A 25,636-nucleotide genomic window follows, 5' to 3' on the forward strand; every position below is an offset into this window, starting at 1 on the left:
AGAGCCCACAAAATGTATGAATCCATTTATATGAAATGTTCATAATAGGTGAATCTATAGAGACAAAATGCACATTAGTGTTTGCCTAGGGCTGAAGGGGAGGGTGTTTGGAGAGAAATAGGGAGTGACAACTAATGGGTACAGGGGTTTCTCTTTAGGGTAATAAAGATGATCTAAAGCTAATTGTAGTTGACAGTTGCACAATTCTAACTATACTAAAAATCATTGAACTGTATGTATTAAATAGGTGAATTGTATGGTATGTGAATTATTATCTCATAAAACTATCAAATATAAAAAGACTCCACCCTAAAATAACTTTCTAGTAATGCAATTAACATAGGCAGGACATACTAGTGAATGACAAAATACACATGATACTTTGCTATACATTCAGTGAAATATATTTTTAACAAGAAAATTGTTTTATCAAAATTATTTCCTAAATGAAACCATGAAATATTAACTTATTTCCAGATTTATAAATCCTATACCTTGAGGTATGACCTTCCCTCAAATGTACACTTTCCTCCAACACAAAAGGAATTGCTGTTCTGAACCACACAGTACAATTTCAACAACTTAGAGAGTAAAGAGCCATGTAAGGACAGAAGATCAAACAAACTTACATCGGGTTCTAGAGTCACACAGCGCTGAAATGCCTTTGCTGAACCTTGATAGTCTTCCAAGGCCAAATAGGCACAACCGAGAGAAAACCACACCCCGAGCTGCAAAGACCAAAAGTCAAAGTCATTCAAACACACAGAAACATTTACAGAATGTAATCTGAAAATTATTAAGATGCTATCAACAAACACACTCCTAGAAAGAATGCAGAGCTATATAATAAATATTTGCCTTACATTTAGTTTAAATGTAGAATATTTAGCAATGGAGGTAAATTTTTCCATATAATTTTCAATGCTAACACTGAAAACATGCTATTATTGCATATGTTTTGCGGAAAAAGTCCATACTTTGTGTTAACCAAACTCCTTACTGGGCATGTTGGCTGTGGGTTCAATCAGCTGCAGAGTGAAAATATTGGAGAAAAAAAAACTGGATGGTTGCATCTCTACTGAACATGTACAAACATTTTTTTCTTGTCATTATTCCCTAAACAATACAAATTACATAGCATTTGCACTGTGTTAGGTACCACAAGTAATCAAGAGATGACAGGAGGATGTACATAAGTCATATGCAAATACTACAGCATTTTATACAATGGACTTGAGCATCATGGATTTTGGTATTGGGGTTGGGGGGGTGATGCCTGGAAGCAATCCCCCATGCATTCTGAGGGACCACCATATACAAAGTATCAGCAGACTCACAACTGATGAATGTATTACAAACTCAAAAAAAAGAAATTTCTGTTTTCATCTTCAAACTAGACCACAAGAACTTCTGCAGCTTAACCAAGAGCCAAACTGCCCTAGCATATATCTGCTTTAGGCATGCCTGAAAATAATTTAGAAAAAGGAGGTTCAGAATCTGGATTATCAAATAGTTACTCAAAATGTAAAGTATGACCTAAGCCAATTAGATTTGTAAACACTGAGATTTAGAAAACAGATAAAATAGGAAGTAGCTATTCAGATTACAAAAAAAAAAATCTGTACATCATAAGATTTCCTTAAAATTCAATAGCCTCTGTCAAAAGGGAGATAAAACTAACAAAAATTCAGCTGGGTGTGGTGGCTCACACCTGTAATTCCAGCACTTTGGGAGGCCGAGGTGGGCGGATCACTTGAGGTCAGGAGTTCAAAACCAGCCTGACCAACATAGTGAAGCCCCATCTCAACTAAAAATACAAAAATTAGCCGGACATGATGGTGTGCACCTGTAATCCCAGCTACTCGGGAGGCTGAGGCAGGAGAATCGCTTGAACCTAGGAGGTGGAGGCTGCAGTGACCTGAGATTGCGCCACTGCATTCCAGCCTGGGCGACACAGCGAGACTCCATCTCAAACAAAACAAAACAAAACAAAAACAAAAATACAAAAAACTAACAAAAATTCAGTGGAATTAGTCAGAAATGCAGCTATTATGAGTTGTTTTCCTTCCAGACAGTCAGCAAAGCCAACTTTATAAGCAGATTGAAGTCTCCTTTCTTACCGACTTCCAGAAAGGCACTGAACCAGCTGTCAGATTTACTTGGACAGTTTAGGGTAGGAAAGAAAATGAGGTACTCTGTTATCTATCCACAGCCTTCCATAGAGGCAGAGTAGGAGGCTGCCTCTACATCACTCCTCCTTCAGCCATTCCCACAAAACTTGTTCCATATGGCTAGCAGAGGCCTGAAAGTTCTTCAAGCAGATAAAGATTTTTAGCCAGTAATTAGAGATAAAGCTTAGAAAGCAAGCAGACTTGGGCCATTTAACACTTTGCCATGAATTCACAAGAGGCTATAAATAACTGTTATCAGGAGCCTTTATGGAGAACAGATTTTGTTAGAGGGACAGGTAATGACTGAAAAGAGGATGGATATATGTCTACTGGGAGGGGGCAGAAGCAGAGGTACTAGGTTGAAACTAAAAGTTAGAAGTTCACTTTTCTGAATCATGGGACTTTCAACAACCTAAAAATGAGCTCACCACTTTGCTTTCATCTGTTTTTTAATAAAATTAAATGAAAAGAGCTTCAATGCACCAAACCACACTTGCTGAACATGATACATTCTGAGAGAACCTAAAGTCTGATGCTAACATGTAAAATAAGCTCTCTAAACTCCAAGTAAAAAGTTTCAAAATCTGTGTATTATATTTCATCAACGTTAAAGTATACTTTTTTCCCTGCCATTTAACATTTCTGAAATAGAGATGCATCTGAAAAACCAATAGCTTGTCAGTTTTATTGGCAACATTTTTTTTCTATACAAAGTGGTACTTAAAGGTACTTCTTACAACTGATGGCATCTTAGATACAAAGAATTATGATACCAAGTTTACTTGGAATAAGGGATTCTTATTTTGAGACTAAATCAAGAACAATGAGAACTGACCTCAAGGTCCTCAAAATGCATGTGCTCTGCTTGTTTTCTGCATCAGCAAAGAACAGATACTATTTCCCATGTGTTGTTATAAAAACCACATGTGTGGCCAGGCAAAGTGGCTCACATCTGTAATCCCAGCACTTTGGGAGGCCAAGGCGGGTGGATCATGAGGTCAGGAGATCAAGACCATCCTGGCTAACACGGTGAAACCCCATCTCTACTAAAAATACAAAAAAATTAGCCAGGCGTGGTGGCGGGCACCTGTAGTCCCAGGTACTCGGGAGGCTGAGGCAACAGAATGGCGTGAACCCAGGAGGTGGAGCTTGCAGTGAGCTGAGATGGCGCCACTGCACTCCAGCCCGGGTGACAGAGCGAGACTCCATCTCAAAAACAAAGAAACAAACAAAAACACATGTAAATTCAAAATCTAAATAAAAACTTCATTTTTCAATCCATCTAAGAAGATTTATAAGGGTTGCAAATGTCCAAAATTAGCAATTACCTTCTAGCTCTAAAACAGACTGGTGATGAGGTTATCTTTCATTTTTAATTTTTAAAACTACTGAATGGTTTGTAACCAATGTCTTTAAAACCAAAACAAATTTAATGAAAATCAGACAGATGACTTAATTTAACATAAAGTATTATGGTTCTCTTTTCTTTTCACTCTTGGTTATTTTTGCAGTGTTTTAATACTTTGCATTTGAAGGAAAAATCCTAGGATCGTTAACTGCTAGGTTTTATCTACTGATAACAAGAAGGGAGATGAGCTTTGCACACAGTGGTGTTCTTTGAAATCATCCAGTGGCTTTTCTTTTTTGAGGTCTTCAGAATTTGGGGGACTACAGAGCATATTTGGTGCCTCTTTTACTTTTTTCTTTTTAAACTATTACTTAAACTGCTATTACCAATAGTGACTGGCATCTCAGCTCAGAATAGTCATACTCTTAAGAACAGAACATCATAAAAGAAAAACAAAATCAAAAGAAGCTTCAAAAAAAACCTCTCTCGATTCCTCAGAACATAGTTGTATATGTTTGGGTACAAATCTCTATCTTCTAGTCCAGTGCTATCACATAAAAGTATCATGCTAGTAGCCTCATTATATTTTCTACGTTTCAAAAAGTCAAAGGAAGGTGGTCCACGCCTGTAATACCTGCACTTTGGGAGGCTGAGGTGGGCAGATCACTTGAGGTCAGGAGTTCAAGACCAGCCTGGCCAAAATGGTAAAACCCTGTCTCTACTAAAGATACAAAAAAAATTAGCAGGCATGCGTCTGTAATCCCAGCTACTCGGGAGACTGAGGTGGGAGAATCACTTGAACCGGGAGGCCGAGGTTGCAGTGAGCCACAATCACGCCACTGCACTCTGGCCTGGTCTAAAAAATGAGACTCTGTCTCAAAAAAAAAAAAACAAAGTAAAAGGAAGGGTGAAATTTATTTTAATAACATTTTATTTAACTCTACATATCCAATATGCGATTACTTCAATATATTATTACTATACAAAGTTATTGAGATATTTTATATCCACTTTTTCACACCAAGTCTTTGAAATTTGATGTGAATTCAACACAGCATGGATCAATTTCAACTAGTCACATTTCAAGTGTCCATTGTCACACATGGCTAGTGGCTACCATTATTAATACAGTTACACTATTTCTCTAAAACACTGACATAGGCCCTGGAATACCTTGCATCCTTCCCTTCTTTCTTCAATAAAAAGCTAGGTCCTTTGGCTGAGACCCTCCCTTGAGCTTCTTTCATATATTATAGTTACTCCTGTTCCTCTCTTTACAATAACAACCAAAATAATTAGCTCTTCATGAGCATCTGCTATGTGTGCCAAGCACTGACACCATGAGCTTTCCACACATTACTCGAGTTCCTCACACCCACCCTGCAAGGTGGTCAATCTCACTCTCCTAAGAGAGGCGACAAAGACTCAGTCAGTCACAGACAGAGGAGAGGTTCGACCCAGTCAGTGTGACTCCAAAGACCGCGTCCTCTCTGCCTCTGACAACACCATTCTGCCTATACACAAGCCATGATTTATGGCAATACCATCCTTGTCACCAATAAAGAGAGAGGGGAAAACAGGGCAGTTAACATGCGCTGGGAAAACCCAAAAGATAATTCTTTAAGAACCAGGAGCATATCTCCTCCCCCACAAACGCTCTCTTGATTGGGCTAGTCAGGTGGACGAAAGAAGACATAGAAAAATGGGTGGCCACAGGACGGGGCAAGGATGGAGGGAGATAATCACCTGATAGAGAGGCCCTGGTTGAGATTTCTGCAGAGCTTATTTCCAAGGCAAATCGTGAAGACAAGCTGGCTGTAGGCAGGCAATAACCTTTAAAAGCTGACTGTCCAGCGTTTGTCTCTCAGGGAGCCAACAGAGAAACACAAAAGCAGGCCAACTTTTTATTTTGAATGTGATAATACCTGTACTTAACCAATGGCTTTAAATTATTTTAAAAATAATTCACAAAGAACTCAAAAGGTTGAGAGCATGGTTTCTCTGAATTTCCCTGACAAAGCTCCCTAGAATGTGATAGAGGAGAAAGATGACTGGGATTCAAGTGGCTCTGAGTAACTGTTACGACCCTGGCTATGTCACTTAACCTGCGAGTCTCAGTTCCCCAAGTGTGAAATAAGCAAGGATAGACTAGGCTAAAATTTCTGAGTTCTTCAGACGCCCCAGATTCTGAAAACCCAGAGGGGACTGGGTTCGAAGGTACACTATTGCCATCTAGTGGCAAAATAAGGACATTGACAATAGAATGGAATACAGAAGCACTTGAACTTATAGGATTATGTATGTCCTGATAAATCCATCATAAATTGAAAATATTGTTAAGTCAAAAATGCATTAAATTCACTTGATCTGCTGAACCTAATAGCTTCATCTAGCATACCTTAAACATGCTCATAACACTTACATTAGACTACAGATGGAGAAAATCATCTAGCACAAAGCCGACTTTATTTTTTAAAAAGTGTGGAGTATCTCATGGAATTTATTGACTACTATACTGAAAGTTATCAACAGAATAGATGTATGGGTATTCTAAGCATAGTTTCTACTGAATGTGTATCATTTTTGCACCATCATAAAGTCAAAAAGTTATTAAGTGGAACTATCGTAAGTCAGGGATCGTCTGGTATTTAGAATTAGCAGGTTTGAAGAACTAGAAGGGAATCAATTCAATTAGAGACCTTAGAAATCAGTTCAAAAGAGATCTAGAGGAAAATGATGCTTACAAAGGAAATAACTGGCTTAAAGCCACACAATGGTTCCTCAACCCAAGTGTGAAATATGTGTGCTGAAGACAGTGACTTTAATACTTATTAAACCTTAATAATTAAAATAAAAATTAAAGTTTGCTACCCTGAGGGCTAGCAAAGACTAAAGCACCACTAGACAACTGGCGTAGATAACTTTTATAATTAAAAAGTTAATTTTTACAAGAGTATTTAAGACACATCTGCAATGGGTACCGCTTATGAACCTACTACTCAAACTCCCTTCCTCCTGAAAGTTTCCACATCATTGATAATCAGTATTCACACTTTTGGCTAATTTCCCTCATATGATCAACTGTTTTGAATTTTTCTGTCACATATAATAAAGGTTAATGTAGAATAATCTAATCCTAAAGCCACACCACACTCTCCACTCTTTCTGTACCCCTGCCTCATTTCTGTGACCTCAAACACAGATGAGTTGTTGAATGTGGTATCATTAAACAGGAAATGACCGAAGTGAAAACCAAGAGTGACGTCAATGGTGTCTGATAGTAGCTTTTTCTAAAGTGATGCTTGATGCTCATTTTTTTCCTAATGTGCACTGCCAACTCTTTCATAGCCAAGTTTCTCATTTACTAAATTCTAAGTTCTCCTGCCATGAGGAAATATAAATCTTAACCTACCAGCTTCCTGATCTCTCCAAAGGAATAATTTCTTCTATTTCAGTATCTTCCCTTAAACTAAAGGATCAACTAAATTTTATACATACTTTTCTTTTACTATAGGCTACTAATTACTGAATGCCCTTCTCTTAATTCTTGTCCTAGATTTGGTTACCACTGGTCTTTATATTTGCCGAGTCTTTTCAAATAATTCACAATGCAAAGTAACACAGGTTTTTATATGTCATCTGTATGTGAGATTCTCCTGTTAGATATATCTCCCTAATTTTAGGCTACGGATAATGGGGCAACAAGGGTTTTTCTACAGTGCAACAGGCAGAAAAGAAAAGAACGACTATGTAACATCTATTATTGGGAACTTACTATGGGCCAGGAAATATGTTAGACACCTAACATATATTGCCTCTAATTTTCTCAGCAGCAAATCCAGGTAGAGATTATAAACCCCATTATTTAAAAGCTCAGAAAGATGAAGAGATTTGCCTTTGTTATCTTCCTCGGGATTACCAGAATTCAGAATCAGGTCTATGGTAGCAAAGCTTTCGGCCTCCCCACTATGCATCAGTCACAGCTACAGCCCAAATATTACCACAGTATTCACATTTCTTGGCAGTTATGCAAGTTACACCTTAAGGCTTTCATTCTGTACTGCTTACCAATATTAGAAGGGAAAAATAAAAAGGAAAGAATGTCTTTTTTCTGTACATATTATTCACACATGTTCATCCTGTCCTCCCTATTGGAATGTGAGTTCCAACGTCCTTGAGTCTTCCCACCACAAATAACATAAGTTCAAAACAGAAACCATATAAATCCATTTCAAATAAAAATGTTTTATCCTTTCAAAAGCTAAAATGAAAGAAAAAGTTAAATCAAGGAAGAGCAGCATGTACCAACTGCCAAGATGATTAAAATGTCAGAGTACTGTATCGTAGAAGTCTGGTCTTATGTATAACAATGGCCTTGGAAAGGTCGGCTCAGTTAAATCCCTGGTCTCAAAGAGAGTCACTCACTAACACGTGCTGGATGGTTCCCAAACATCAATCTTACAACCTCACTTTGCTTCTGATGAAAGCCCCAATGGCTCTTCATTAAAGGATGAAAAAAGTTCAAACCTGACAGCCTGGTATTCAGGGCTTTTTATAACTCGACCTCAACCAAATCTGCCATTACTTCCTAGCATACTATGATATCCTCGAGGGCAAAATTGTGAAAAGGTTAAGAGCAAGAGCTCTGGAATCAGAAAGCTCAGGTTGAAATCCCAGCCCCATCCCTCATAAACTGTAAAATCTAGTACAAATTACTTACCCCTCTATTTCTTCATTTATGAAAGTAGGGTAAAAACAAGTACCTAAGTGACTGCAGAAAATTAAAAATATATGGAAAATGCTTCTAGAACAGTACCTGGCACTGAGTAAATACTCAGCATTAGTTGCTATTCTCATTATTATAACTGAATAAAATATAAACCACCAAAACTGATAGTTACCAAGAAACTGCTCTCTGCAGGGTTGGTTTTTACATCTGCTAGTCTCCCTCCTTGAAACATATTTTCCCAATTTTTTCCACCTATCCAAATCCCAACCATTCCTGGTAGTTCACACCAATATTCACTTCCATCAGGCTTTTTCTGACCATTCACATCCTTATTTACAAGGCCACCCAAAAGCATTGCCAGGCACCCAAAGCACGTTGCCTATTCACTCAACTCCTTGGCTACACACAATGCTATTCATGCCTCCTCTCTCCATTTAACCTATATAAACCCCTGGAGGGCAGGAGTCTGTGTCTTAACACAATTCTCCTGTATCCCCCTCAATACCTCAATGGTTTACAAAGAGTTCATACTTACATAAGAGCTTAGAATATAGATGCTTAATGAATAGAAATAGCTATTATAATGTTAATGTTCTCCTTTTCCAGTCTCATTTTTAATACTATTCCTTATTTCCAAAGCTAATACCTTCATTTCTTCTCCTCATTCCACTCTCCCCTAGAATGATATTCCCTATTTATCTCCCCTCTCTCCTTACAACATTCAATCTCTCCTTTATCCACTGGAGTCTTTCATTTCCGCCTTCCTCCATGTAAAGGTCTCCAGTATCGTGAAATGATTTACCTGACTTTTCTGCTCCTCTGAGTACAACACTCTACATTTGTCTCTCATCTCTCTGATGTGCTCCTAAAATGAACAGTCTATAGATTGTATCTCCATTTCTTCATCTATCACTCACCCTTTAATCTCCTGAATCTGTTTTTGAATGTCATCAGTGAGCTCAAAATCCAATGACCTCTTCATAGCCCTCTGCACTTTATCACTACATGTGACATAACTCACTGACATTTGCTCTTGTTTTAGGTGCCATGAACCCCTTGCTGGGTTTCCTTCTATCCCTCTGACCAAGACTCCGATGTACTCTGAGTCCTATTTCACTGGTGCCATTTTTCCTCTCTTCTTCCAACTGCAGGAGATGCCCAAAGCTCAGGACATTGCCTGTTATTCTCTTCCAACACAGTTTTCTGTGAAGAACTCACTTACATGGCTTCAAGTAACTTCCACAGAAAAGCCCCATCTGCATGCTCAGGCCTCACTGTTGGGATTCACTAGGGCTTTTATCTCCAACGGACTAGCAACCATCTCTGCTACAATACAGCACCATCTCCTCATATTCAAGATCCAAAACCACAACACCTTGCTGGCAAAAGATATTTTCCCTTCCTCCTAAATTCCCTATGGCTATCAATACAGACATTTTCCTTTTTAATCAGACAACTGAGAAAACTGGCCTCCTCTCTGATTCCAACGTCTCCCTCAATACTGCCAGCCCAATGTGTAAGTCCCAGAAAATTTCCTCTGTAATGAGGCTTCAGTCATTCTATCTTTTCCATGCTTACCACTCAAGCCACTGATAACTCACCCATGATATTCATTCCTTATTTAAACTTCCCATAATACCACTTTTGTCATATCACTTTTTTATTCAAAACCACAATAGGCTCCCACATCTACAGGGTTAGATACTCTTGATACAGGGCATTTAAGGCCCTTTGGAAAGTAGTTCTCTCCATTATCATTTCCTGGCAGAAACTCTCTTGTTCTCTGTTGATAGGTTGACATAGCACAATTCATAACCACATCCATATCTGATATACAAGTACTTGATAATGCTTAGTTAGGCAACGGCATAATATAATATACAAACTGCAACACTTTTGAAAGTGAACCAGAGCACTAAAGAAAATAATTTAAATTATACGTTTTAAATAAACATATTTATCAACCAACAAACTGTTGATCAATAAATTGGTTTTACTCCATCTGAGGACTTATAAGATGATTCTATTCAAAAATTATTTTCAAAAACAAAATTATTGAAAAATAAAACTATATTAAAGTAAAAAATTTTAATGCTGATTATGTGAACATTAAAAAAAAAGGAGCATTAATCAAGCTGTACAATTATACTTTTGTACATTTCCATAATCTATTACAGAATTAAAATTAATTATTCTGAGTAGACATTCATATGTTTTAATCAGTGTTTTAGTCATATTTTATGCTAATACCATGTCATTGATATTTTACTAATGAATATATTTTTTCAATATGATCTCAGTATTTTTTATTTTTTCCTAAGATTACCTGCTACTTCAAAGTTGTTCTTTATTGTTAATTGTCAGATTCATTGTTTATACATTTAAAATTGTTGAAAGCTTTTATTGACTCTTTTCTAGGGGACACAATAATTTTAACTGAAAATATTATTTCAAAGTATACTGATGTACCTGGTAAGCTCAGATCAACTTCTGCTAAATAGAACATATTCTTAATTCTAGCTTTGTTAATATTAAAACTTATAAATATTCGCTTAGTATCTTTTGGCTTCCATTTAGGGTACTTTTCTTCAACAAATATTTTTAACAAGACACAATGTATCAAATATGCTGTCTCTATTTATGATTTTTGTAATGTTTCACCAGATTTAGATGCTGCTAAATTACAGGCCTCTATTACAGTCTGTTCTAGTAAAGGATATAAATTTATTCAATTAAAATCAGAAACTCAATCAAAAGTTTCTTACAAATTATTACTGATGTTTTAAGTGCAATGGTATTACAGTTTTAAAAAATACCCTATTTCTTAGAAAAATATACTCAAAAATTTTTTAATGAAATGCTTTGATGTATGGGATTTGCTTTAATGGTATGAAGCCACGCATGGTGGCTCACGCCTATAATCCCAACACTTTGGAAGGTCAAGCGGGGGCAGATCATTTGAGGCCAGGAGTTCAAAAGAAGCCTGAGTAACATACTGAAACTTTGTCTCTACAAAAAATACAAAAATTAGCCGGTCGTGGTGGTGCATGCCTATAGTCCTAGCTTCTCAGGTGGCTGAGGCAGCAGGATTGCTTGAACCCAGGAGATGAAGGCTGCAGTGAGCAGAGATCGCACCACTGCACTCCAGCCTGAGTGACAGAGTCAGACCCTGTTGCAAAAATATATACATAAATAAATAAATAAATAATAAAGCAATATGAGGTGAAGTAGGGAAATACAAGTAAAACAAGATCAGCCATTTTTCCAACACTGTGTGCTTACTTTGTGTCTGTCACATTTTGGTAACTCTCACAATATTTCAAACCTTTTCATTATTATTACATTTGTTATGGTGATCTGCAAACAGTAATCTTTGATGCTACTATTGCAATTGTTTGGGGGCACCACAAACTGCACACATATAGGACAGTGAACTTAACTGATAAATGCTGTGTATGTTCTGACTGCTCCACTGACCAGCTACTCTCCTATCTTCTCCCTCTCCTCAGGCCTCCCGCTTCCCTGAGACACAACAATATTGAAATTAGACAATTAATAACCCCACAGTGCCTCTCAGTGTTCAAGTAAAAGGAAGAGTCACACATACCCTACTTTAAATCAAAAGCTAGAAATGATTAGGGACTGTGGATCACAAAAGAACTAGAAGAGAGGCCTTTGAATGTCCTTACCAAAAAGAAATGATAAATGTATAAGGTGATCATCATGCTAAATACCCTGATTTGATCATAATACAACATATACCTGTACTGAAACAGAAAATTGTACTCTGTAAATAATGTATAATTACAATGTATCAATTGAAAAGAAAGCTAGAAATGATTAAGTTTAGTGAGAAAGGCATGTCGAAAGCTGAGATAGGCCAAAAGCTGGGCCTCCTGTACCAAACTGTTCACCAAGTGATGAATGCAAAGGAAAAGTTCTTGAAGGAAATTAAAAGTGCTCCTCCAGGGAATACACAAGTGATAAGAAAGCAAAATGGCCTTATTGCTGATACGGAGAAAGTCTGAGTGGTCTAGATAGATCAAACCAGCCATAACATTCTCTTCAGTCAAAGCCTAATTCAGAGCTAGGCCCTAACTCTCTTCAATTCTGTGAAGGCTGAGAAAGGTGGAGAAGCTGCAGAAGAAAGTTTGAATCTAGTAGAGATGGTTCATGAGGTTTAAGGAAAGAAGCCATCCCCATAACATAAAAGTGCACAATGAAATAGCAAGTACTGATGGAGAAACTGCAGCAAGTTATCCAGAAGATCTGGCTAAGATCATTGATGAAGGTGGCTACACTAAACAGATTTTCTAGGAAGACAAAACAACCTTCTTTTAGAAGAAGATGTCATCTAGGACTTTCATAGCTAGAGAAGTCAATGCCTGACTTCAAAGGACAGGCTGACTCTCCTATTAGGGGCTAATACACCTGGTGACTTTAGGCTGAAGCCAATGCTCATTCACCATCTGAAAATCCCACAGCCCTAAAGAATTAGGCTAAACCTACTCTGCCTGAGGACTGTAAGTGGAACAACGAAGCCCAGAAGACAATACTTCTGTTTACAGCATGGTTTACTGAATAGTTCAAGCCCATTGTGGAGACTTACTGCTAAAAAAAAAAAAAAAAAAAAAAGGATTCCTTTCAAAATATTACTGATCATTGACATAGCACCTGGTCACACAAGAGCTCTGATGAAGATGTACAAGATTAATGTTTTCATGCTTGCTAACACAACAACCACTCTGCAGCCCAAGGAACAAGGAGTAATTTAGACTTTCAAGTTTTATTATTTGAGAAATATATTTCATAAGGGTATATAGCCACCATACATAGTGATTCCTCTGATGGATCTGGGCAAAGCAAATTGAAAATCTTCTGGAAAGGATTCACCATTAAGAACATTCCTGATTCATGAGAGGAGGTCAGAACATCGACATTAATAGGAGTTTGGAAGAAGCTGATTCCAACTTTCATGGATGACTTTAAGGGGTTCGAGATTTCAGTGGAGACAGTCACTACACGTGTGGCAGAAATAGAAAGAGAACTATAATTAGAAGGGAGCCTGAAGATGTGGTTGAACTGCCATAATCTCATGATAAAACTTGAAGAAATGAGAAGTTGCCTCTTATGCACGAATAAAGAAAGTGGTTTCTTGAGATGGAATTTATTCCTTGTTAAGATGTTGTAAACATTGTTGAAATGACAAGGATTTAGAATATTACATAAACTTGATTGATAAAGTAGCAGCAGGGTTAGAGAAGACTGACTCCAATTTTGAAAGAAGTTCTACTGTGGCTAAAGAGCTATCAAACACCATTATATGCTACAGAGAAATCTGGCATGAAAGGAAGAGTCAATCTATGCAGCAAACTTCACTGCTGTCTTATTTTAAGGAATTGCCACAGCTACCCTAGCCTTTAGTAACCATCACACTGATCAGTCAGCAGCCATCGACACTGAGACAAGACCTTCCACCAGCAAAAAGATGATAACTCACTGAAGGCTCAGATAATCATTAGCATTTTTTTTGGCAATAAAGTAGGTTTAAATTAAGGTATGTAGGTTTTTTTGTTGTTGTTGTTATTTTAGACATAATGGTATTGCACACTTAATAGACTACAGCATAAACTCAACTTTTATGTGCCTGGGAAACCAAAAAATTGGATGACTTGCTTTATTACAATACTTGCTTTACTGTGGTGGCCTGGAACTGAATCTACATTATCTCTGTGGTATGCTTGTACATATACTGTCCACAATGTCATATAATCTCACAAAGGTGAGTGACTGGTTGACTGAGGAGGAGGTTAAGGAAAATAAATTTTTAAAAAGGTAGAAGAGACTGACAAAAGTAAAGGAAAAATGTATGTGTGTTAAGTGGGAGATGGAAAAACTGACAGGACATAATATTTCTCTTTTTCAGTGCTACATATACTGGTTTGATAGCTGAGCAATTTCTTCGGTTTTTACGTTTTTGCATAAAAGTAGAGTGTAAGGAATAATAACTACCTAAGAATAGGAATAAGAATGTATATTTTAATTCTAACTTCTGCCTGGGAAATTGTGCCTGGGAGATTTGGTCAGATTTTCCTCCCATTTTCTTCAGCTTTCACTACCCCACAAACCTCAGAAGTCTAAGGTTGAATTTAAGTAGTTTCAGAAGAGTCACTTGCAAAAATGAAACAAGTGGGTATAAGTGAACAATAGCTAGCAATCTCCAAAGCATAAATATAAGTGGTACATGTCTTTTGGTTCTCTAATGAATGCACCATAGACAATGTATTTAGTTTTGCATCCCATCCCTGATATAAGACCAAATCCATCTATTTTGTATAGGAGCTCTCATTTTTTAAACTTGAGCTCTCACTCACTTTATAGAAGTTATTTGTTTTTATTTAAGCTTTCACTTTAAAATGCACTTAAATATGAAAGATGTGGTTAATAGCCTTTTTCCCCCAACCCTTTCCAGATACAACTATTCTTACACCAATTTGACTTCAGAAAGTTATTAAGATGTGCAAAAGCCATTCAGATTCCACTTTTGGTTTGCCTAAATTTTGTTTTTTAACCTAATTCTTTGGATACGTCTAAAAAAAGAGGATAGAATTTTTTTAAATTCCATTTTTCTATTTTCCCTTTATTGCAGGTCTTAAAGGAGACAACATAGCATATAGGCGTTCTCCCTCCAGACAGTTCAAACTTGGTTCACACTTAAAATAAGTCTATAGTGTTCAAGTTTGCATCTTGTAGTAGTTCTGTACAATTATAGCATCCAATGCCTGCATATTTTGGCATGGTTTACCACCTGCCTGAATTGGATCCATATGAGAAGCTCCAAAATATCTCACATAACATCTATTTATACTGTGACTCTGCTTTGAGCAATTGTCATTTCTTTGTCTATTCAAATAATTAATTCTAAATTATATAATGAGACCAGAAAGCCCTGTCAAGTTCTCCCCTGTGACTTCCCTCACTTCATCCCTTCCTTCCTATTGCCCCTCCCACACTGATAATTGCCATGGCTAAAAACTAGGCTATTGGGCTGGGCGAGGTGGCTCACGCCTGTAATCCCAGCACTTTGAGAGGCCAAGGTGGGTGGATCACAAGGTCAGGAGTTCAAGACCAGCCTGACCAACATGGTGAAACCCCGTCTCTACTAAAAATACAAAAATTAGCTGGGCATGGTGCCACGTGCCTGTAATCCCAGCTACTTGGGAGGCTGAGGCAGGAGAATCGCTTGAACCTGAGAGGCAGAGGTTGCAGTAAGCTGAGAAGCCGAGATCACGCCACTGCACTCCAGCCTGGGCAACAGAGCTAGACTCCGTCTCAAAAAAAAAAAAAAACCAAAAAACTAAACCACTGCTACAGTCTCTTAACTCAGCCTCCATCTAGAATCTCCTACAGCCAGTGTTGCCAAAACAATATTCCTGAATTACCTCTTTACACACCACATTCCTTCATTTAAAACAAAGCTCCAAAGAAATCAACCCTTTAATGGCTATCTGTCAAATAAAAAACCCAACGGTTTAGCCTCACATTGAAGACGTTTCACAACCTGGCTCCAGTCTAGGTTTCCCACTATAACTGCCCTATTTCCTTCTACCCTAAAAAACTAACCTCTTCACCAAACCTCTGTTCCCCCAATACACACACACACACACACACACACACCCCCACACACACACACCTCTGTGTTTCTAGAGCTTTGCTCATACTCTTCACCTGCCTAGAATGCCCCCACCACTGCCCTTCCTTTGCCTATTTAAGTCCTACCTGTCTTTCAAAGCCAACTCCAACATCCTCTCTTCATTGTCTACCAAAAGTAGAAATGTTCTCTTTGGCCTCTATATAACTGGTGCTTTACATATAAATTGCTAGGTATTTCTTTGATGCATCATATTGTTAGCTAGTTCTGTCTGTGTTTGCTTCACTAGATTGCCATGGTACAAATGGGACTATCTGCTGACCTGCTGCTATGTCTTCATTCTTTGGTTCAGTGCTATGTGCAGGGCAGACAATTAGTATATATTTGACTGAAAAAAAGTAGTTGAAGATACTATTTATTCACCCATTTAACAAATATTTATTGAATATCTGATATGTACAAGGCACTTTTATAGGCCTTGCATTCTAGTGAAGACAAAACAGAACTTTTTTTAAAAAGTAAGCTATACATAAGTGGTATGGAAAAAAAATAAAGCAGGGAAGGAAAATTAGGAGTATAAGGTAGGGGTACGATTTTAAATAGAATGATCATGGAAGGCCCCTCTGAGAAAGTGACCTTGGAGCAGACTTGAATGAGATATCTGGAAGAAGGACATTCTAGGCAGAGGAAGAGCAAGAGGAAGACCCTGAGGCACGAATGTGCCTGGCATATTCAGAGAACAAAGAGGGCAATGTGGGGTGAGAAAAGGGGAGAATTGGAGGAAGGAGGAAGAAGTGCCGGGAGCTAGATACTGGGGAAAGTCTTGAGAGCCATTAAGAGACTGGGTATTACCATATCTGACCTGAGTTTGAAAGATAAATGTGGATGTCCTTTGAGAACAGGCAGATGGGCAAGGAGAAAGGCAGGAAGACCAATAAGGAGGTAACATAATTAAATCAGGTGCAAGACAATGGGGATTTGGACCAGGATGACAGGAGGTGGTAAGAAGCAGTCTGATTCTGGACATATTTTGAAGGCAGATCTGCTAGGACTTGCTGATCGATTAGATGTGGGGTATAAAGGTAAGAGGAATTAAGCATGACTCCAAGGTTGGATGGGGTTGCTATTTATAGGGATGAGGATAAGCTTGGGAGGAAGAGGGATTAGGAATGGGGAGAACACTTCAGATACTGGAAATATTAGGCTGGAGTGAGGAATGGCGAGATCAGGTAAGCAGTTAAGTACTGGCGTCGAGTTCGGGGAGAAGACAGGAGTGAAAATAAAACCTGGGAAGTTGTCAGTGTATAGTTGGAACTTAAAGCTCCAGCACTACATGAAATCAAGGAACTAAGTGCAGACAAAGACAAGGTCCAAGGACTAAGCCTTTAGGGCACCCCTAGGAACCAGCAAGGGAGCCTGAGAAGGAGCTGCCAGCAAGGCAGAAGGAAAAGGATAATGCTAATGTGTTGAGAACAGACTGTGCACTGCAGAGAACAATTCATGTCTGTGAGGCACCTGGCACTGATTTAACTTGAGATTGTGGGAGGCTAAGGGAGGGAACTCACTTACCGCACTCATAAGGCAACTGCAGTTAGGGTAAACTTTAGGCAGAAGATTCCAAGATATGCAAGGACATGATACAGTTTTTCAGAAAAGTAAAATTTTAAAAACAATATTGAGTGAGTTCTCCCTTCTACCAAAAAACAAAAACTAACCCCTCCCTCCCCAAAAAAATAGAGTGATAATCAAGTTAGAGGAGGGTTTCTCAACCATGGCACTAGTGACATGACAGGCCAGATAATTTTTATTGTAGGGGGCTGTGCTGCATATTATGGGATGTTTAGCAGCATCCCTGGCCTCTACCCACTAGTTGTCAGTAGCATATCCCCACATGTCCCCATTGTCAAAACCAAAAATGACTACGTAAGTTGCCAAATGTCCTCTGGGGGACAAAATCATCCCCAGTTGACAACCACTGAGTTAGAGCAAACTGTCAACAAAAACCAATTCCTTAGTATACTCTAAGCATCCTTGCTGTCAAATACACCCATTAGTTTCTGCTGATATTCTGTACTTACACCTGTCCTAATCTCTTCTCCAGGCTTTTTACCTGATTTGGAAAGTTCTAATTATATTCACCATCCAGAGTTCAGAAAGTAAGCAATTAGCTCAATCCATCATAAAAAAAATGCACTTCTGATTTTTTTCAATGTAAAACGCATTCCCTCAGTTATCCAGTTCAAAAATGACAATTTCTGCACACCCATGTTCACAGCAGCACTACTCACAGTAGTCAAGAGGTGGAAGCAAGCCGAGTATCCATCAACAGATGAATGGGTAAACAAAAAGAAGTATGTATATAGAATGGAATATTATTCAGCCTTAAAAAGGCAGGAGGTTCTGACACATGCTACAACATGAAGTAACCTTCAGGACATTATGCTAAGTGAGATAAGTCAGTCACAAAAGGACAAATATTGCATGATTCCACTTTTACGAGTTACCTAGTAAAAATCATAAGACAGTTACCCAGTTAAAATCATAAGACAGAAAGTAAATGGTGGTTGCAGGTGCCAGGATGGGGAACGAAGGGGAAATAGGGAGTTGTTTAATGAGTATAGAGTTTTGGTTTTACAGGATGAAAAAAGTTCTGGAGATTGGTCGCCCAACAATGGGAATGTACTTAACACTATTGAACTGTACTTTCATTTAATTTTATTTATATATTTTTTTCAGAGATGAGGTCTCACTGAGTTGCCCAGGCTGGTCTCAAACTCCTGAGCTCAAGTGATCCCTCGGCCTCCCAAAGTGCTGGGATTATAGATGTAAGCCACCATGCCTGGCCCCGAACTGTACTTTTAAAAATGGTTAAGATGGTAATTTTTCTATGTTTTTTTACCGCAATTAAAGAAAAAAAGACAGTGTAGGCTCTGGAATCAGACCATTCGAATACTAGCAAAATGCTTAATGAGTTACCTGGCTCATAGTAAGTGCTTGGTGAACATTAGTCACTAATTATAAGTTAGTATTTTAACTGGTGATTACAGCAAATCAGTGTGCATGTTTTTCAAGAGCCATGACTGACAGTTATACGTGCCTTTGATTGGTGAAATGGGAAGGCAGTTATAAATAAAGTTTGGTAGAAAATGACCATTTCTAACAATAAAACATTCTGATAACTGAATATCATTAAGTACAAAATAAGGTTAATCTCTTTTCCCTCAAAATTAGGTCCACTGCTATGGATTTATCATGTCACTTAGTTTAAAGATCCAGACCCTTTTGTATTATTTTTTTCAAACATTTAAAAACTTTTAAACATTTAAATTTATTTGTGTGTATATAAATACACGTTTTTCTTAAAATGATCAAGAATCCCTTCTATATGCTATCCTATTTATATAAAGGTTTTTCTTTCATTTCTTTCATTACTGATTTCAGCAAATACTTGCAAAGTCCTATGCTGTCTGCAATTTTGGCTCTTGTTCATTTTCTTCCTAACATATCTGCTCAAAATTGTACCTAATTTTAATAGTTGTATGTCAGTTAAGGACAGATAAGCGAAAAAAATAACAAAAGGAAACAGAAAGTTAAAGTAATAGAAAGTGAATTTAAAAAACCTACCTATCCACTTTTTGCAACAAGCAAGTTTGCAACAAGCAAAAATTGTATTAGAGACTAAGTTCTTAGCTGTCAAAAACAAACTCACCGGTTATCAGGTTAGAAAATGGGTACTTATTCTGTAAGATCAAATCCAAAGAACAGCACAAGCGCTGAGAGCAGCAGGGGGTTATGAGTTGTCTAACCTGCATGGGATTGATCTTAACCGAGCGTTCGAAGCACTCTACACACTCTTGAAACTCCTTGTTCCGAAGATGAAGGAGGGCTTTGGAGCGCTGCGCACGAGCACTGTGGTACCGGGACAACTCCCAGGCCTTGTCATAGCAAGAATGGTCTCCAAGGACATCTCCAAGCAAGCAGTATAAACTTGGCGTTTGTTTTTTCTCCAGCTCTTGTCTAAGGATTTCTTCTGCCTAGAAACAATAGAAATAATGAAATTGCTTAAGAGTGATTAACTGCTTTTTTTTTTTTTTTAGCACATATACATCTTTAATCTCACACAATCCAAATTTTTATTTTCAACATTTGAGATTTCTTATTTCACACATCAAGGACACAGGTTGAGTAAGAGGACCAATACAAAATAAATACAGGCATACCTCAGAGATATTGCGGGTTTGGTTCCAGACCACTGCAATACAGTGAATATTGCAATAAAGCAAGTCACAAAGTTTTTGGTTTCTAGCACACATAAAAGTTGTTCTTCGCCAGACGTGGTGGCTCACGCCTGGAATCCCAGCACTTTGGGAAGCTGAGGCGCGTGGATCGCCTGAGGTCAGGAGTTCAAGACCAGCCTGGCCAACATGGTGAAACCCCGTCTCTACTAAAAATACAAAAATTAGCCGGGCGTGGTGGCAGGTGCCTGCCTGTAATCCCAACTTCTTGGGTGGGAGGCTGAGGCAGGAGAAATCGCTTGAACCCAGGAGGCGGAGGTTGTAGTCAGCCAAGACTGAGTCATTGCACTCCAGCCTGGACAACAAGAGTGAAACTCTGACTCAAAAAAAAAAAAAAAAGTTGTTTTTACACTATACGGTAGTCTATTAAGTATGCAATAGCATTTTGTCTAAAAAAAAAAAATGTGCACAGCTTAATTGCTAAAAAAATGCTAACACAGAGATATGAAGTAAGCACATGTGGTTCGAAAAATGGTGCTGACAGACTTGTTTGACACAGGGTTGTCACAAACCTTCCATCTGTAAAAGGCGCAGTATCTGTGAGGTGCTATAAAGTGAAGTGTAATAAAAAGAGGTATGCCTCTAAGGTGCAAGTAAAAGAAAGGAACAAGGAATAAAAGGGGAACACTGCTTCACTGGCCCTCTGGGGTCCTCAAGGAAAGGCACCGAAGAGAGGTTTACTTAATGATATCAGGTGGACTCATTACCTGCTCCAGGTGTCGACATTGTGACCATATCTTAGAGCAGTATCTTTCATTCACCTCTACCCAAAGGCAATGAAAAGCATGTTTTTCCTTTTTCAAAATGGTATGGTTGGTGAGCCTGGGATCACTGAGGAATTTATAAAGGAGGGGTTTTTAGCAATGTCTAATTCAATATATTAAATTAAGTTGTATGTAAATATAAATTTACATACAACTTAATAGGCATTGCTTAAAACCTACCTCTTAATCAAACTACATCCTACCTCACAGATAAAACTTGCTCATACTAGACCTATCTGATTCCAGACAGCCCATTCACTTTAGAAATTAAAAATCATCCTCAATACATTGCACAGACTTCGGCATTATTCTCACATGTCCACAGTTTGGAGCTACCTCATCACTCAGGCTAATTGTGTACTTGTTGCCACCACTCCTCAACTCCCTCCCACCGCCATGTCCACCACCCCATTTCTGATAAACTTCAACATAGAGCAAGAAGCACAGTAGTAGCTCTACTTTGCATCCTCACGCACACGTCTTCATGTAAACAGCAGTGGTGCTGCCAAGGACGCTAAGATAGCCATTGCCAAAATGGATGTACATATCCAGGAAAGCCATCCTTTAGCAGCTAAAATGAGACTTTAAAGCCCCTAACATACATCAGTTGGCAATCCGAAAGTCTGTATATTTGATTTTCTTTATGTTGGGCATATCTATACTCCTTAAGCAATCTAATTTTTGTAAAATCTTTTAAAAGAAGACTGTGCTTCTAAAAGTGTCTTTTGATGTTGGTTCCTCTGCATTTCTGATATAGTACGGGTTATGTATGCTATCAGACCTAATCTGAAGGTGAAACTGGAATTTATAAAACAGTTTCTAAGAAAAAATACTTTTAAGTCCCAAATAGTCAAAATAAACATAAAGTTTTAGAATATAATCCATGTAATTCCTCTCTTTAAACATAATACAATAGCTATTAAAGTATCTAACTATAACTCTAATCACCTATAAAGACATGTATTCAACCACAGACTATCGAGGAACCTGCCCCGATAGTCACGTAGGTTCTTTTCTATTTTCCCTAAGCATTGGCCGGCTTGAGAAAAAAAGGGACAGAGTACAAAAGAGAGAAATTTTAAAGCTGGGTGTCCAGGGAAGACATCACATGTCGGTAGGTTCCGTGATGCCCCACAAGCCGCAAAAACCAGCAAGTGTTTATTAGGGAGTTTCAAAAGGGGAGGGAGTGTGCGAATAGGTGTGGGTCACAGACATCAAGTACTTCACAAGGTAATAGAATATCACAAGGCAAGTGGAGGCAGGGCAAGATCACAGGACCACAGGACCGGGGTGAAATTAAAATTGCTAATGAAGCTTTGGGCACCATTGTCATTGATAACATCTTATCAGGAGACAGGGTTTTGAGAGCAACCGGTCTGACCAAAATTTATTAGGTGAGAATTTCCTCTGCCTAATAAGCCTGGGAGCGCTATGGGAGACTGGGGTCTATTTCACCCCTACAGTCTACAGACCATAAAAGACGTGCACGCCAAGGGTGGCCGTCTATAGACCTATACCCCCAGGCACGTATTCTCTTTCCCAGGGATGTTCCTTGCTGAGAAAAATAATTCAGCGATATTTCTCCCATTTGCTTTTGAAAGAAGAGAAATATGGCTCTGTTCCGCCCAGCTCATCGGCGGTCAGAGTTTGTTACCTCTCTTATTCCCTGAACAATTGCTGTTATCCTGTTCTTTTTTTCAAGGTGCCCAGATTTCATATTTGTTCAAACACACATGCTCTACAATTTGTGCAGTTAACGCAATTATCACATGGTTCTGAGGTGACATACATCTTCCTCAGCTGACAGGATTAAGAAATTAAAGTAAACGCAGGCATAGGAAATCACAAGGGTATTGATTGGGGAAGTGGTAAGTGTCCATGAAATCTTCACAATTTATGTTTAGAGATTGCAGTAAAGACAGGCATAAGAAATTATAAAAGTATTAATTTGGGGAACTAATGAATGTCCATGAAATCTTCACAATCCACGTTCTTCTGCCGTTTGGGGATTGTGAGCTGGTCCCTCCGTTTGGGGTCCCTGACTTCCCGCAACATCAGACTGTAGCCGCAGCAGAATTTTTGCTGAAATCATCTTACCATGTGATTGAAGGTATTTCTCTTGACAGCCTGGCATTGACGGTATGGTACCCACATCACCCCAGAAATTCTGGAGGCCAATTCACCTAATAAATTCCTTTCTGCTTTAGCCAGTTACAGTATACTGTAGTGGTCTGTAATTAAACAATGACCATTATAGTAACTGTGTATAGAAATGATTTCAGGCAATGTACTCCTGGAGGAAATGGAAACATGATTGGTATCTGATCTGGTTGGGTTTGAAGACAGAGAGGCTGCAGTGATCATGATGGGGTGAAACACTGGTAGTCCATGACATCCCATGAAAGAATTACTTAAATTATTATGTGTGGTAACAGAACTAAGACACTTACCTAATGCACAGCTTTGTGTATTGAGTGATAGGAGATTATGAGGGAATACAACTGTGAGGTAAGTTGGCTGTTTCCAAGTTCACTAGACAGCTCAAAGAAAGCAAATGACATTCAGTGTTTTAAATCCCCCAGGTCAGAGAATCCGGGAATTTCTAAGATTATCTAAAAGAATTTGTTTTCCCCTGTAGCTACCAACCTGGTATAGCCAAAATCAAAGGTAGGTAGATACTGCTCCTATAGGATAGCTGAATTACAATGTATAATGAATTCAGCTTTACCAGTTCTTTTTTATTTTATTTTATTTTTATTTTTGAGACAGAGCCTCGCTTCTGTCGCCCAGGCTGGAGTGCAGTGGCACGACCTCGGCTCACTGCAACCTCCGCCTCCTGGGTTCAAGTGATTCTCCAGCCTAAGCCTCCCAAGTAGCTGGAATTACAGGCATGTACCACCACGCCCAGCTAATTTTTGTATTTTTCAGTAGAGAGAGTTTCGCCATGTTGGCCAGGCTGGTCTCGAACTCCTGACCTCAAGTGATCTGCCCACCTCGGCCTCTCAGAGTGCTGGGATTACAGGTGTGAGCCACCGTGCCTGGCCCAGTTTCACTAGTTCTATGTGAATGTTAGGGCATTTGGGCTCGACGTGGTGGTTCAAGCCTGTAATCCCAACACTTTGGGAGGCCAATGTGGGTGGATTACTTGAGGCCAGGAGTTCGAGACCAGCCTGGCCACCATAGTGAAACCCCATCTCTACTAAAGATACAGAAATTAGCTGGGCGTGGTGGCACACGCCTGTAATCCCAGCTACTCAGGAGGCTGAGGCAGGAGAATCACTTGAGCCTGGGAGGCAGAGTGGGAGGCGAAGGTTGCAGTGACCTGTGATCAAGCCACTGCACTCCAGCCTGGGTGACAGAGAGAGACTCTGTCACCAAAAAAAAAAAAAAAAAAAAAGTTAGGGCATTTGATTGAATTAATCGAGTATGCTTTAGTCTTCCATTTTATTTTCTCTATTGGCTTTCAGTTATATATCATTTTATATTCTTTAGCGATTGCTCTGGGTGGGCTTGGGACTATGGTAAAAGTGACACTATGCAACTTTCAAAGCTGGGGCATAATAGGCCAGTCAGCCTCTGTGTGGTTCTCTTGGAATCCTCGCTTGGAGTCCTGAGCTGCCAGGTAAGTAGTCCTACTCCCTATAGTCACCATGCTGTGAAGAAGCCCAAGCTAATTCATGTGGAGAAATCCCACTGAGAGGCCCTGAGATTAGATGAAGAGAGTTGCCTAGCCAGTCCCCAAGTGTCCAAGACCCGCCACCATCTGATTGCAACTACGTGAGTGATGCCAGACCACTGCTCAGTCAAACCCTCCCTAAATTCCTGTTCTACAGAAACCATGAGAGGGAAACAAATGATTGCTGTTGTTTTAAGCCACTAAATTTTAAGTAGGTTTGTTACACAGCAATAGGAACTGCAACCATTTTTAAAGAAAGAGGGTAAGTCTAGTACCAGTTACTTCATCCTGGCCAGGAGCAGAAGAGGGCACTGATTATGAAAGAGCAGGATCCAAGAATTTAAATGGAGAACATTTGGGAGGATTTAAATAACAGAAGTTCTCCAAATCTACTAAATTTCCTATACCAGCAGAGTATATCTGATAAGACTAGCACTACTTTGCTTAAAGACACCATAATGACTGTACCCTTCCATCCCTCATTGCCTTCAGACATAAAAATAAACCAACATGCAAAAAGAACAGTTGATTTTGTTAATTTACAGGGGAAAACCTTGGGACCACATGGTAAAAGAGATTCTAACCATGCTAGACCAGAGAGAAAAAGGATCATAATTTAAATTAGGCTGAATTAAGATATTCATCAGAAATTTTTGATTCGCAGTGCTAACTCAAGCAGCTGGGGATAGTTCTAATTTATTTGCTCAACTGCTCGACTAAAATCTGGACTCAAATGTGGCCAAAACTAAACAAAGTTGAGATGCCAGAAATTCCTTTGTGTAATGTACAGGAAGGCATCCAATAACTTAGAACAAAAAGGCTGTTGTTAATTTATCTCTTGCAACCTGCTCATCTACCCCTTAACTACGTCCCCAACAGGGCCCAGAGGATACTCCTTTTACATTTTAAATGGGAGAACCAGCATTTTTGAAATGTGCTATGGTAGATGTTCCATGTAAGCTGGGGAAAAGCTTGGAGGTCCTTTTGTTGAAATGGGCTTCC

General features: G+C 38.8%; 1 protein-coding gene across 1 annotated transcript in view; it reads right to left on the reverse strand.

Annotated features, from left to right (window-relative positions):
• The window catches only part of TTC27 (tetratricopeptide repeat domain 27), a 203,055-nt gene that overhangs the window by 42,226 nt on the left and 135,193 nt on the right, over positions 1-25,636 (reverse strand). Inside the window, 2 exon segments of the mRNA NM_001133856.1 lie at positions 630-728; positions 19,706-19,933. Coding sequence (NP_001127328.1) covers positions 630-728; positions 19,706-19,933 — 327 coding nt within the window.

Source organism: Pongo abelii, chromosome 12, assembly GCF_028885655.2.
Source record: "Pongo abelii isolate AG06213 chromosome 12, NHGRI_mPonAbe1-v2.0_pri, whole genome shotgun sequence".
Classification (NCBI taxonomy): Eukaryota; Metazoa; Chordata; class Mammalia; order Primates; family Hominidae; genus Pongo; species Pongo abelii.